The 15,656-nt window shown below is 36.7% G+C and overlaps 2 protein-coding genes across 2 annotated transcripts; one reads left to right on the top strand and one right to left on the bottom strand.

Annotated features, from left to right (window-relative positions):
* The first annotated feature begins 7,832 nt into the window (after positions 1-7,832).
* Positions 7,833-8,593, top strand: LOC109006752 (ethylene-responsive transcription factor ERF096-like). The gene has a single exon (XM_018986129.2). The coding sequence runs from the start codon at positions 7,833-7,835 to the stop codon at positions 8,256-8,258; it is 426 nt and encodes a 141-aa protein (XP_018841674.2). The 3' UTR covers positions 8,259-8,593.
* A 2,460-nt stretch (positions 8,594-11,053) lies between these two features.
* Positions 11,054-15,271, bottom strand: LOC109006625 (ethylene-responsive transcription factor ERF098). Its single transcript, XM_018985975.2, has 2 exons — positions 14,850-15,271; positions 11,054-11,120 (listed from the first exon to the last, which is right to left on the bottom strand). The coding sequence occupies exons 1-2, from the start codon at positions 15,269-15,271 to the stop codon at positions 11,054-11,056; spliced, it is 489 nt and encodes a 162-aa protein (XP_018841520.2).
* Positions 15,272-15,656: the final 385 nt, after the last annotated feature.

Genomic DNA, 15,656 nt, shown 5'->3' with positions numbered 1-15,656 from the left:
TGAATATATCTTGGATCTCTAGATGTTTCTGTTGCGTTTGCTGCCTAAAATCATCTCTACCAAATCACTAACACATTATTAGATGATACCTTATAAACTAATAATAAAAAAGGAAAATTAGTGTAAGTACAGATTATGTATGTAAAATTATAATATTTATCTTGTATGACATTAATACGATAAAATAATCAACGTTGCAAAAAAATAAAAAATACACACACATTCAAATCTCTTAAAATATTGATGATTTATTGCCTTGTTCCTCTCAGTTTGACCGCAATTTCTAAACCCTGACAAGCAAATGATATTTGTAGATTTTGAAGGCCGGTAGAGCTAGTAATTAAGAAAGAACATTAATGAGTCGTGTATATATTACTGTAGTCAATCACGTGCATTTTTTTTTTATTCAAATTCAGGACTTCCATTTTAAAAATTGAAAGTTTATATGAATCAGGTCACTTACTTTTCACCAATCACGTGCATTATATATATCACGTTGGTGCTTCTTCCACTGAGGGTCTGAAATCACGTGACTCCACGAGCTGGAACCTGGAACCTAAGACCTTATAGCGGAAGACCGCCAAATGTTTTCCTTCTAGCTTTTCATGCATTTACATGTTCCGGTTACCGCTGAAACGCAACGTGGGCGAGACCACGTGCTGTCATGTGTTTCAGAAGCTGTCCATACCAAGTTTCCTGCGCATTCTTATCTTATACAGTCGATACAGTCAAAAGTTGACAGAATACAGGATGTGTAACGTGTTAGGATTTATTTGGAAATATATATCATTTTATTTTTAAACATAAATATTTTTAAATTAATTATTATCATATTTTTAAATTTTTAAATTTTTAAATAAAAAATAAAAAATAATTTAACATTTTCAGATCTCCAAACAAATATCATTAATATTTTTTATGCTAAGGATTTTTGTTTTATCCAAATATTGAGCAGATTAAAATTCTTTCAATTGTGCGGAATGGGAATGGGAATGAGTAGGACTTCTTCTAATAGAAGGGAGATATATAAAATAAAATTTATATTATTTATTGAGAATTTTAAATTATTCAAGAAATTTATATAATAATTATATATATTTAAGATTCAATTTATATGATTATTTTTCTCTCCATAGAGTATGAAGAGAGGTGTCCGAGTGGGGAGCTTGGAACACGAGAAATAACACAACATAAGAGAATAATTTTATGTGCTATTCTATTGATCAACAATCATACACCACATATTTACTAAGAGAAAAAAAAATAAAAATAGGTGTGTAGTTTAGGACTAATGAGTAAAATTTTTCTAATTTTATTGAGTAGATTGGGTTCTAATTTGTTACTTTATTAGAATTTCTATGGTTAACGAGTTAGAAGCTAAGAAAAATGAAAAATCACGCAATCAATATATCTAGAGGGGGTGAATAGGTGTTTTCCAAATTTTTTGACCTATTTAAATTAATAATCAATCAATCAACCAGATCACAAAAAATAATCAATACATCGATTTTGGTAATGAAGTATAAACTCATTTGAAAAATGTATTCAAAATCTAAAACCACTCAAGGTGTAAGTCACCACATAAAATTTACTATAGAAATTGAGTTTGTTACAACCAATTTAGAAACACTTACTAGACCCTTGAAATAACTAAATCTACTTTGCAACACCATAAGTATTCTACTCAGTTTCTACACCCTAGTAGCTCTGGACCATGACCTTTCTATAGTTTCATCATGAGCACCAAATCGATCTCTGCACCTAGGCAAATTTGAAAATCTTCCAACCAACGAACATGTTCACATCAATGGACTCAACAGTACTTGAACACTAGCACAATTTGATGAAGATATGTTTAACAAAATAAAATCGATCTTGAAAGCGTGATGGATCGCGTTAGGCTTTTCTCTCAATAATACAATGAACATGACCATTTTGGCCTCTCTACACGACCTAGAAGTCATGAAAATTATTCTATATATACTTAGGGCTTGAGTAGACCACTTAGAGAGTCTAAACCCTAATGGACAAGTGAATATCAAAATTTTCACTCAAGCATAGTGTCGAGCAAACTTTTTGTCCAATTTTTCTATATCGAAATTTTCACTTAAGCGAAGTGTCAAGCGAGTATCAAGTGAACTTTTTGTTTAATTTTTCTTGTCGGGCTCTTTTTGTTGTGAAAACAACGATGAAAAATAAGTAAAAGCAAACATAGGCAAATCAATCACACGATACACAATTAACATAGTTATGCAATGTGCCTACGTCTACAAAGTTGTGAAGGATTTTATTATATTGAGGAATTCCAAAACAAACTTTGGGGCGAAATCTTACTGTTCAGAACATTAAGGCAAACTAAACTGTTCATTAAGTATATATTTATAGTGTCACATGACGGAAACCCTAATTTTGCTTTTCTATATTATTCGCTCGAGTAGAGTGTAGAGCATGCCTTGAGCGAGATCTCTGTCTGATGTTCGTTTGACCTACCTGTTGAGAGTAAACGTTTTGCCTGAGTTTTGGCTTGGGCCTACCTACCCAAGCCTCCTTGAAAATCCATCAAAAAATCATAATGCATCCATGTCAAGTCGGATAATCAAATCGGGCTGACACATCCGACAAAATCAAGCTCCACAAACTCAATACTTTTGACCCCACAACTGTTATAATTTGAAGATCCATGTGAAATATGAGCTTGTAGATAATTGAGTTGTCTTTCCAACGCCACCAAAATCACCTTAATTTGATAAGGGAATCAAAAGTTACGATGGAGACTCCTCTTATTGCCCCCACCTCAAATTTAGCTAATAGCACTAGCCAATATCTTTTTTTGTTGTTGCATTTTCTGAGTCATATATAAGTAACAGAGCATTAATATTTTTATGTGAAGATCTTCAACAACTTCTCTAACGGCTAAACTTTTTTTTTGGTTCCATCATATTAAATTAAATTATTTTTATTTTAAAACACAAGTAAAAATCACTTTAAAGACTATAAAGAGATGTACTACTGCCACAAAAAAGATCTCACAAAAATATATCTATAAACTGATATGATTTTATACGATGCATTAGATCCATTTTACAATAAAATCATATTTACAATCTAATATGTCACATCAAGTCATGTTAGTTTATGAATTTATTTTTTTGAAATCTTTTTGTGTTTAAAATATTATTACAGTATAAAATGCCTGTAGGTTATAGGTAATGCCCCGGTCTCGGAGTTCTAGGGAGTTAACTTCTATTACCTAAAATTATCTCCCATAACACATTTATATATATTCCAAAGACTTTATAAAATATAAATTTATTGGTTTAACACACACACACATATTTATATATATGTTCCTCCTTAGGGACAAAAAAAAAAAAAACCTCAACATAATAAATTAAAATCTCCACAAAGCCTCATAAGCATCTATGTCTCAAAATATCCAAAATAACAAAAAATAATAAATATGCTAAATAGGACTCTCTAACAATTACTTGTACCCTTTGAGACTTATTCCTCTACAATTATCAAATCTTGCTAATATTTCATACTCTTGATTTTCAATTGAACCATCACAATTATTTGAAAAATATTGTAGAGATAAGGGGTAAATTATCAACAAATTAGTAAGCAGATAACATATACTAGTATGTAAATACGAGCATTTACAGAATTTAAAATGCAGAATGAAATATTTTTAGCATCCGAATGCAGAATCATAACATGTTATAAAAAATATCAAAGCGAAAGTTCACAAATATTCTTATTCAAAAGGCATAGCATAATTGAGCATCATCATCATCATATTAGGGCATTATATCATTACAAAGACCATATTTAACCCCTGTAATAAGGCTGTGCATCTACGGATATCCAAGTAGAACATAAATCACTTTGTCACCAAATGGTGTGCACTCAAATAGAGACCACTACTATAACCTAGGGCAGAGCTGTATACCACTATTATCACCTGTGGTAGGGCCGTATACCACTACTATTACCCATGGCGGGGACTTAACGAAATAGAACATAAACAAAATTAGATACAGAATCAGAAAATCATGCCAAAAGTTTTCAGAACATTTTTACGTAATAATGCATAAACTTTTTAGATTTCATATTCGCTCTCTTTGCAAGTTTCAAAAACAGAATGTCAAACTATTACTCAATTCTACACCAGTCATGACAAACATATTTTGTTCTTATACAAAATTTCATAAGTAATGCAGAATATATAACTGAGATTATTTTCACATTTCTTTTCAAAACATATCATGCACATTTTATTTCATAAAATCAACCTTAAGTCCATTTATTTTATGCAAAATTTAGTATATGAACTCCGCTTACCTGAAATTTTTATTTTCTCTAAATTTTTCCACAACAGTACCGAATGAAATCAATCGTCATCTGTAAAATAGATACATAACTTACTTAAATCTCTAATTAAACCCATATTTTGATATTTAAGTTTGAAATGCTAAAATAATCTATTTTCTTAAAATTCTAAAATTCTCGTAACCCTTAAATAAATCAATATCTACTAAATATCTTCGACTATTACATCAAAAATCTAAATTATTTTCATACTTCAAGCACCTAATTTCTCCTAGTTCTATCAATCATATCATAAAATATAAATCCTACGCTCAACACTTATGGGCAGGGGTATTTATGTAACTTAAACTAGTGGCATTTTTGTAATAATGCTAAACTTGGGATACAAAGTTATATTATGAAAATAACACAAAAAATAGGCTTGTTTTCTGACAATAACAGAGTGGAGAGCACTGTGCAAGGAGGTATTAGACTCACAGAGAGAGCAACACATGTGATGGTGGCCTGGGTGAATATCGACAGCAGCGTGGCTAGGAGCGGTTGCAGAGCACTATGGAAGGGAGAGAGAAAGTGATGAGAGAGAGAGAGAGAAAGAGAAAGAGGGAGAACACAGAGAGAGAGAGAGCACGTTGTGAGGGGAAAAGAGATTACAAAGAGAAAGTGGAGAGGCGTGTGACGGGGACGGGAAGCTTTTGGCGGGGGTTTTTGTGGAGTTCTTGATGTGGGCAGTGGGTTGGTTGAGTCAAAATTGCTTTGTTCCGAGGAGCAAAAATAGAGGCCTTTGTCTTGAGCCACCTGCTTGGAATTTGGTGATGGTGATGGACGTGCGACAGGGTGCTAAGGGGAGGAGACGATAGCAACAAGGTGGTTGAAGTGGGTGGCAACGTGGTGGCTAGGAGAAGTGGCTGTTGGACTTCACGTAGGGGCCGATGTTCTCAACAATAATAGCTTGCTGCTGCGACTGAGGTCCTGAAGGGGGGCTTGTTGTGTGGGGTTGCTATTTGGAGAAACTAGGTAGCTCGTGTGGAAGAGCTTGGCAGTAGGGCTACCTTACGCTGGTGCAGTTGCAACCCTAGTCTAAAGGTTGATCAATACGTGCATAAGGGTTTGTGCATGAAGTGTGTAATATGTATATATATATAGTGTTGCTGTGAGCCCTAGTGGAAAAGAGATGTGCATGGTGCAAAGACGTGCATGGACTTTGGACCTGGTTCATGGGCTTGGATTTTGGGTAAATTTTGAGATATTTGTGCCCACATCATGGGTGGTGTAAAGACTTAATAAATAGGTTGGCCCAATTAGCGTAGTCCAAATCATCTCTTTAGTTTAACCGTATTTTTATGGTTCGAGTATTTAACCAACCCTAATGGAACTCGACTCAACTTCTAAAATAATCCGACTTGTCCCATAAATTTTTCGGACAAGTTCCCACTTGGTCCATTAAAAAAAAGTTTAACCTAATATTAAGTCCTATAAAATTCATACTCTACTAAAATAAATGTTGAGCTCGTAGCCTATTTTAAAATTACTCTTTAAATTTCAAGTAGACTTTTCATACATATTAATCTAAATAAAAATTTTACAACGCGAGCTTCATGCTGCCCGGGTGTTACATAGAGTCGACGGAGCATTGAAACATCCCATAGCTCGGCGACAGGAGAGTCAGACTTGTAAACCGAACTGCATCTTGTTCCTGACTTCTGTCTTTAATCTGATTTGGACCTTCTAGGCAATCATTCCTCATAAAAGGCCAGCCCAACACATTTACATTTCGCCGATAGAAGAGACAAAAGCCTCAAGCAAAGACGACCGAAATCTGGCTTCAAACGTAGAGCCCATTTCTTATTTTTGCGTCGTTACATGGCTCTTATTCTTGCACATGATTTGGAATGCTCTGTTCTTGACCGTGTGTTATTTCCTTCTTAAGCCTACTGGTTTTATCTGCAAAACTTGCCTCGAACAAAGTTTGAAAGATGTACGTCTCAATGCCAAACAAAGTTTTAAATTCAGTGTGTTTATTTTTGGCTTTCCCGTATCTAATTAAGGGATCAATGAAGCTATACATGTATAAATTGTAAACCGCAACAGACAAAAAGTATAGCCCAGAAGAACGACATGAAACTTTTTTCCCAGGAATAAAGGCAAGTAAAAGCCTGCAAAAATGACAAACTAGATCATCCAAGTTCATCGCTTTTGATTTTTTCAAATCTTTGAACACCATCTACTTTTCATTTCTTTTTTTTTTCCGTCCTTGATTCCGTTCCGATCTTTTTACATTGATGTAATCATTGTATTCAATAACCTCTCATTTGACTTCCACAATAACAAGCCAATTATTGATCTTAAAAACGTGCTCTAATTCATTCATCATTTCTCCAATTTTCTGATTATTAAGGAAGATTGCCAAAATCAAGCACAAGTCAAACATCAAGATTCTAACCTAAAATCAAGCTGTGAATAATTTACTCATCTGTTGCAAATCGAAACTTATTGTATAGTCAATAGGCAAGATTTCTGTAAAGCTTAAATGTCTTTGTAACTGTTGTAAGTATTCCCTTTAAATAGCTTTGTAAGGCTCTTGTATATATAACACATGCTCATCAGTCAAGAGGATCAATCTTGCAGTGTATTTTGTTATGATGATCAACGAATAAACCCGTCTGTTCAAGCTTTATTTTGCATATTCACGTTGGAAGCAGCATTACAATATGTAAGGTCCAAGCCTTGCAAAAGGATTGGCCCCCTTGCACATCACACTCTCAATGCTCAGATCATAACACCATAAGACATTCTGATGCTTACACCATCACGAATCAAATTCTGTTTCTGGATTATCGAATCCACACATTTTAGAATACTTTTCTTCTTTTGTTTTCTAGCGCAGACCGGACCTTAATTAATATAATTATATGAGTGGTATGTTCAGGAGGACCTTTCAATCACTGCACCACTGACAAGAACACCAAAGCCAATACAAATCCAATATATAATATCTACAGTATATGAAATAAAGCTACGGTACGTACCTCGTGAAAATTGAAGCAGATCAGTAATTAATTATTAGTTGATGACATGGGGGGTGGGGGTTGTAGACGTAAGCTATGGCGGCTTCAGCTCACGCGTGTGACATTAATTAAGCCTGTAGGATACCAAGTATCTGTCTTGTTTATGGTGGCAGAAGAATACAATTGTTAATTATGCAAAGATAGAACGGAGTGCAAAAAAAAGTAAAAAAGAGTGCCATTACACAGAAAAAAGGGCTTCTAAGTTCTAAGCCTCTGAAAGCCATCGGCTTGACCAGCCAGATACATTGGATTTGACTGGCTAAAACTGTGGTCTTTGTAGAAGTTTCTCTTGAACACGTGCGAGCAATTATCATCCACTGCTTATATCCACGTGGCTAAAATTTCAGAGCCATCTAATTCTGCCAAAAACCAGGTGCTTTTTCCACGCATATAAGAGCCCAACTCCTAGACAATAGTTAGCCATGCAAACATAACATGGATGAGGACACTCACGGAGGGATGAGTGCCATGGTAGACAAGGAAGGAGGCAAGGTCAAATACCGCGGAGTGCGGAGGCGGCCGTGGGGTAAGTTTGCGGCGGAGATTCGAGACTCGACTAGGCATGGCGCGCGCGTGTGGCTCGGGACTTTTAATACTGCAGAGGAGGCTGCTAGAGCTTATGATCGAGCCGCTTATGCCATGAGGGGTTCTTTAGCTATTCTAAACTTTCCGAATGAGTACCCTTTAGCGAGTGGCGGCTCTTCTGCTCCTTCGTCTTCTTCGGCTGCGTCTTCTTCCTCGGGGCGTGGGAATATGGGGGAGAGAGGTAGAAGTGAGCATGGACAGCAAGTTTTTGAGTTCGAGTGCTTGGATGACAAGGTGTTGGAGGATCTTCTGGATTCGGAAGAGAAAAAGAACTAGAAATGACGATCGAAGGGGGTGTCGCTTCTTCTTCTTCTTCTTTATTTTATTTTTTGATTAAAAAAAAAAGATATATATGCTCTTGTTCTTGCTATGAATAGTGGCAAATATCATCGAGTTTTTGTTTCTCTTTGGAGTGAGTTCTCCTCAAGCGAAAAGGGAAGCAGAACACTAGTGACTTCCCTTTCAAAAAAAGGTGTGGTGGTTTTAATGATTGTAATACGTACCCCGTAATTAAAACATCTGCAAAAAATTTCTTTGGGGGTCCTTCCATTCCCACCATTATAGCTTTTTAATCCCCGATAAAAGACCTCATTGTAAACTAGCTCGTACACACTTCATAAAGAAAAAAAAAAACTTGTCCAGACCTCATTGAGGATTTTAATAGTACGGTTTCGGGGAGAATATAACTGTTACAACTCAACTGAACATTGTCTCATGCTTGTTGGACGGACCGACTTGTTCTGAAACTTCAGCTGGCGTTAGGGGCTGTTTGGAAATGCTCCAACGAATGAAACAACAGCTGGTCAAGAGCCTAGCTAGTATGTATGACAATCGCAGTTGTTTGTGTCTTATGGTTTTCTTTTCTTTGGTTTTTTTTTTCTTTCCCTAGTCTCTGATCTGATTGTATAAGGTACAAGTGCAACGAACTCCAGGGGAGGAATCTTGGTGGAATTATAGGCAGAGAAAATGCGTTTAAAGCCAAACTAAAACTATAGCAATTGCTTCAACTGTGGCAAATGTGATACGTGTGTAAGATTCTCTAACCAGTATTACCAGTCAGAATGGTCTATTTGAGGACAGTTCCGTTTAACTAGTACCGGAGAAGGAAAGAAAAACAGCTTAATCGTACTCACACGAGTTATCGATCTGGTCACCAAATGCCATATAAATTGAACAACACTACTACAAAATCGAAGAAGACATATTTTTATAAGAAACAGAGTGGGAAGAGTACAACGAGAGGATATAACGGCAATTAGAAGCATACATAAATAATATAGCGTACGACCACCATCAATCAACGTGGTGCAGAGTTGTCTTCCCAGTTGTATTCTAGGTGGCGAAATCTTGGTAAAGCACAATTATCGTGTGCCACTTCTTGGTTCAAATATGCATGCCAACGCGTCGAACCAACCTGCACTCATGAACCCCTATCACATCTATGAATTATGTCAAATGTTTGAGATTGGACTAAAGCATTATCCAATCATATAATTAGCTTCTGTATAGTTCAAACGACTAAAATGCAGTAGGGAATGTGTTTTTTCATAACAAATTAAGACTTTTGCCAAACCGGTAGAAAAACATAACAAAACTGAAAACAATCGCACTCCCGAGGCACAAGTACACGATATTTACTGACCAACTCCAGAGTAATATCAATAACAGTACTGAGATATAATGAAAAACGTGAGTTCCTATGGCTAATATACCTAAGACCTGAAAAACTTTTAAACTACTCCATGTTTTAAGAGGGCCCACTTTGGACTGAAGTTCCCACTTCTGCCTGAAGTTCTTATTAATTTGGAGTGGCTCTACCAATCCTTGAAGTGGTTTGAAGTCTGTCTCTGTTAATTTGATTGACGCCAACTCCCCAATTACATCTTCATCAATCTTTTGGCGTACGGAGGATTGCCACGGCCCACCCTTATATATACGATTTCCATGCCTCCAGACTTTTCTACGTTTCGACGTATGATTTTAACAGAATTTGAGATAGTTTTCTACAAATTCTTCATGATCTCCACTCAAAATTATGTCGAGTATTCAATCTTTTCCATGATTTTCCCTCTTGATTTGAGCTCGATCCGTCAAGCTAAGAGGGCAAAATCTTCTCAAGATACCTTCTCCAAAAGGCCATAAAAACAATCAAAAACCGAGAATACCCATCAAGCTTCAAGGCTTGAACTCTACAGAAGGATCAATGCATGGGGTCGATTATCGTGTTTGATAGAATGATAGCTCTTATACATTACAACTTATCTGACTATGTACAATGGTTTCATGAGATACAATCTCAATACATTCGGCCCTCTCATGATGCATGCATCTGATTTAATAATCTTTAGATGTAGAAAGATCTATATATGGTTGTCCCGATACATAGCAGCTAGGCGGCCTCCTGCTCGTGTAAGCCAGGATTACCAACCAAGCCTCTCAACCAAGCTTCCTTCAGCACCTTTAAATATTGTCACCGCCATATACTCTCTTTCTATAGTACTACACAAAGCAAACATGAGAAAATCAGAAAGTGGGAAAATATTATATTTTGTTATAGATTTCCTCATATATATCCAAATCACAAGTATAATCGATCATACTCTAAAAAATCCAATAACAATATATACCCTAAGTAACACCGCCCGAGTTAAACATTAAATTTATACCTAGTATGGTATCTCACAGCTTTTGTACCCGCTTTAATATTATATAGGATGCACCAGACAACCATGCACTACCAGCTCAAGTCATGTACTCCTTTTGGAAAAACATCGCCATAGGATAGCCCTTGAAAGTATCACAGCCAAGAAGTACTGCTTACTGTTGGTATGCCATGCTTGCTATATATATGGCAATACAACCCACCGTATATTTCTTGCGAGCAACTACTTCAAAACCTGGTTTCAACCGAACACCTTGATACCTTAGCCTACATGCGTGCACAGTCGATATATGCACCTATCTTCCTTCCCATCCCAGGCTGTCCAAAACTCGTGTAATAATTAACTACATATGCTAGTAATTAATCACTACCCTAGCTAGCTATGACCTTGTCCACGCCTTTACTCTAATTAGTCCGCATGCATAAGCGAAGGATCTGGCGATACCAATGTCATCTCCATGCTTTGTTTATCAAACCTAGCTACAACAAATATTATATTCAGAACAAAGTCATAGACAGTATGCATGAGCAAGATATATATGGTCCAGCCCACACCATTCCTATATTTAGTAAGCACCAACAGCCAATTTAATTTGCACACACACGACACCCACCGTGTCATATGTTGCCTTGCTTGGCTAGCTAGCCTACCCAAATCTTCCACAACATTGTGTGCATACTGCCTTGGAACGCACAAGTCTGTAATTCCTGCCAGCCCATGCCTGCCGCAAGTACAAGACCGAGTAAAGTTCGATACTCTAGCGGCAAAGACCAAAACAAATTATCCATAAAGTTTCCATATACATGCTAGTGGCAACATCGCTTATAACTGCCACCCCCAAGCACCACTTAAGATACATATATATACTTAATTCAGTACCAGGCCTATCTCCTGCTCATGAAGTTCCAACAAAAAATCAAGAGAGTCAAATAATGAAATCCGAACACTTACGCATGCACGAGCGCCCGTCCGCGCGGAGATCGATGCTATATTACATAAATTTCAAAACAGCTGACTGTACCAATTAATTAAATTGGTATACTAGCTAGATGGCGGTGAGTGAGGTGCATCATGCGCTATATATATATGGAGCTATCCACAAATTAAAACCACGTTACGATAAAACTCCACCTCTCGGTCTAAATTTTGATGATCAAACCACACAAGCGCGCATAACTCCTCAAAAAGTATTGATGCCTTTGTGTATAATTGGTCGTATCTTCATTTCAAATTAAGGTTTTATATATGTACTCTCATATAACAAACTGAAAGCAACTCTAATATCAATATTTTGGAATGACAAATTAAGATCTTAAGTTAGAAATTAACAAGCGGAGAAGATAAATTAGTAAAACAAATATGATATATATCACCCGCAAAAGGCCGACACGATATTGACGTAATTAAAAACAAAAGCCGACGTCTACAAGCACAGATGATTAGGAAAGAACGCTTTTAATAAAGATGAATAGTACTTTAGAGACGCTCAATGCTCTAAGCCGGCCTAGAACACCCAAAGCATCAAAATATACACAAATTAATTACTCTTATTCGGGGACCCACTTGGTCCTAATCCTAAGAGTGCCCTCACTAATCCTAGTATCAAAACACACACACACACATGTATGGAAATGTATGGACATAAGTTCCGACCTATAACTCATTCTTCACTTTCCAACATGCTAGAATTTAAGACAACTTACAACTTGGCTGGACACTTTGATTCTCAATGTGGAATTGATAGCGTATACATGAAAAACTACAATGGGAAAGATTTTGCAAAAGCTTACACAAAGAAGTCAAAAAAGAAAAGTACATTAGTCTGTGGGAAAACTTTGGAAAATTCATTGAACTTAATGATTTTTTGCTTTCCTGCCGGGGTATTGGGGGAGATATATGTTTTTTAAATCTCAACTTTGCAGCTCATAATTGATCTAAGATTAGGTGGATGATCAGGCTAATTAAAATTCAAACATATCAATAATTTCTAGCTTAATTCTATGGAAAACTTGAGTGTGTTTTGAATGATCATTTGTTTGCTTTGAATAGCTAGTAACTTAGGATGTAAGGGATGTTGGGTTTGTGGAGCATGTTGTTGGTGTGTCGGCCCGATTTAATGACCCAACAAGGATGCATTATGTTTTTTTTTTTTTTTTTAAATTTTTTTATTATGGATTTTGAAGGAAATTCTTTTAGCAATGTTTGCGATAAAAAAAGCATCTAACAGAGAGTTTACTCGAGTCTCACTCGACAGGTCGCTCGAGCGAATATTGGACAGAGAGTTCGCTCAAGGCGCGCTCAACACTTCTCTCAGGCATAACGTAGAAAAGTAAAAATTAAGATTTCTACCGTGTAACAATATACATATATACTTAATGAACAGTTTAGCAGATCCTGAGTGTTTTGAACAGTGAGATTTTGCCCCAAAGTGTATTTTGTGATTCCTCGATATTATAAAATCCTCTGCAGCTCTATGGACATAGGCACGTTGTCGAACAACATTAATTTTGTGTCGTGTAATTGATTTGCAGCTTGTATATATTATTTTTGCTTTGTTGTCATTATTTTCCTAGCAAGGGATCGATCAAGAAATCTGAAATTATACGACACATGGTGATAAACTAGTTTGGAAGATCAAGATAATTAAGAATACTTGCTATACTAGGAGTTTTTTCTTTCTCGACAAAAGGGGTTGGAGGGGGCAACCATAAATGGTTTCCTTACCAGGAAGTGACCATAGTAGTGCCCAACCCGCTGGGGAGCCAGATAGGAGGGGCCTAAACAACAAGAATCGTTGGCACTCCCTACAAGTCGGACTTGAGCCATAGCTTGACCTCAGCCCTACGAGGGCATCAATGGTCTATGAGCCAATGGGTCATCAATAATCATGAGCGCTTCCCGTTGTGGGATTCGACCTTAGGACCTTGTGCCCATCGCCAAACTCATGGACCATTGAGCCACCACCCTCAGTGGTTTGCATGGTTGCTATACTTGGATTTACTTGTATATATGATTTTATCGTAAAGTTTCTATGTTTTTCATTATTAAGTCATCAATTGGTATAGACCTAGAGTTTCACATATAAAAATTGTTTTAGTTTTTGCGTTTTCGTGATGTTTTTCCCCATTGAATCTAATCCTTAAGGTTTCAAACTGTTTTTTTTAACATCATTCTCGTTTATCTGATGGAGGTTGATGATACCTTAATTTCTTACTGTAAAAAGGAAATAACCCGTTTTCACACGCAGTTGCTTCAATTTAGTGGAATTTGCCTAGGAAGACTCATGGAAGAAAGATTCAGAATGCATATACGAGATATTACTTTTGATCCCATATATGATCTATCTCCAGGACTAGTCATCTTTCTTCTCAAGTCGATTAACAGTGCATACAATTTTGAAAGTAAATTTGGAGATCGCATTGTTGATCAACTTTCACTATACTAGTATCAGTATCACACTTAACATTCGAGATTCTTAACCTTTATTCTGGCTTATCTTAGGATGCTAATTTTATTCACTCGAACAATGGCCATTAGGGGAAGTAAGTTGAATTGCTTTAAGGTTGGATGCGTTGATCTAATCTTCATACTGTTTTCTTAAATCAAGTCTGCTAATTTGTGTTGCTTCGTATGAATTCTACAAACTCAATTATCCAAATGTTCGTTCGCTTTGTCTGAACTTCAATGAGAGATTTTCACTTGCTGGATTTGGAAGAATGTGGTTCTTTTATTTTTGTTTCTTTGGTCATCATCGTCATCTTCCTCATTTTCTAACTTACTAGTTACATTTTTTTTTCTCCTTTCTGTTCCGAGTCCCATTCTATGCAAGAATGGTTTCTTCATATATATTCAAGACTGCATCAAAATAAAGTCGCTCTTGTGAAACTTAATAGTCAACAAGAGAAACAAGAACCATACTTGCATCAAAGCATAAAAAAATCCACAGCAACAACGAACTTATGCCAGTTTTACCACTTTCTCCTAACAATCAAACCCTAAACCCAATTTATTTTCTCATTATTTTTCACTAGAACATGCGATGAACGTGAACCTATATATTGGGCAATGAAATTCACTGATATGTTGAGAAAATTAGAAGCTGGGACCTGGGGCGGGAGAAAAATAGAAATGGAGAAAGTACTCAAACCTTATAATTGTCTTCTACGATCAGCCTTGCGTTCGTTTCCTTTTCTCCTCTTCTGACTCAAGAAGGTCCTCCAACACTTGGTCATCCAAGTACTCAAACTCGAAGACTGGCCTTTGTTGTCCAGTGGAAGAACTTCCCCTCTCAGAAGTACTCCCACTAGGAGCTGAAGAAGAAGTAGACGATGAAAATTGAGGAGGATGAGGTGGAAAGCCTGCGACTTGAGGATAATACTCATTAGGGAAGTTAAGAATTGCAAGGTGACCCCTTAAGTTAAATGCAGCGCGATCATATGCCCTAGCTGCTTCTTCAGCTGTATCGAACGTCCCAAGCCACAGACGAGCACCATGCCTTGATGGGTCTCGGATCTCAGCTGCAAACTTCCCCCACGGCCTCCTTCGGACCCCCCGGTAACGCACTTCTTCCCTGCCCTTCTCTTCTTTCTCGCGCTTCTCCTCCTTTCCTTTGCGAGGCTCTTCCATGCTGTGCTTCGATCTTTTTGTTTTAATTCCCCTCTTCTCTTAATAGATAAGATAATTACGCTTTGGTTTCAACTGGGTCAGAGATGTGAGTCTATTTTATAGGGGGGGTCTGACTAAATGTGGATCCTCCAGAACGTGGATTGACCGTGTTGGTCTTTCTCGGAAGTTTCACTATGGCAGTGTAAAAATTCGATTCTTCGACTAAATCTTACGATGAAATTCAAAAGAGTTAGTGGATCTTTTTCCACTTAATAGGAATTTTTTTAACTATATTTTGTTCGCATTCTTCTGGTACATGGGAGAATATTTGAATTAATTTGTAGCACTAGCATGAATAGTTTGGGACTATTAACATGAATTGAGTTTTGATGCCGACTTTACCATT

Source organism: Juglans regia, chromosome 7 (assembly GCF_001411555.2).
Source record: "Juglans regia cultivar Chandler chromosome 7, Walnut 2.0, whole genome shotgun sequence".
Classification (NCBI taxonomy): Eukaryota; Viridiplantae; Streptophyta; class Magnoliopsida; order Fagales; family Juglandaceae; genus Juglans; species Juglans regia.
The sequence above is the reverse complement of the archived record's forward strand: the minus strand, read 5'-3'. Positions and strand labels throughout refer to the sequence as shown.

Bases quoted from the DNA above. Each gene is read 5' to 3' on its own strand.
- LOC109006752 (XM_018986129.2), top strand. From the start codon at position 7,833: ATGGATGAGGACACTCACGGAGGGATGAGTGCCATGGTAGACAAGGAA.
- LOC109006625 (XM_018985975.2), bottom strand. From the start codon at position 15,271: ATGGAAGAGCCTCGCAAAGGAAAGGAGGAGAAGCGCGAGAAAGAAGAG. The intron at 11,121-14,849 runs GTCAGAAGAGGA...TGTTGTAGCTAG, and splicing joins GTGTTGGAGGACCTTCTTGA to GTTTGATAAACAAAGCATGG.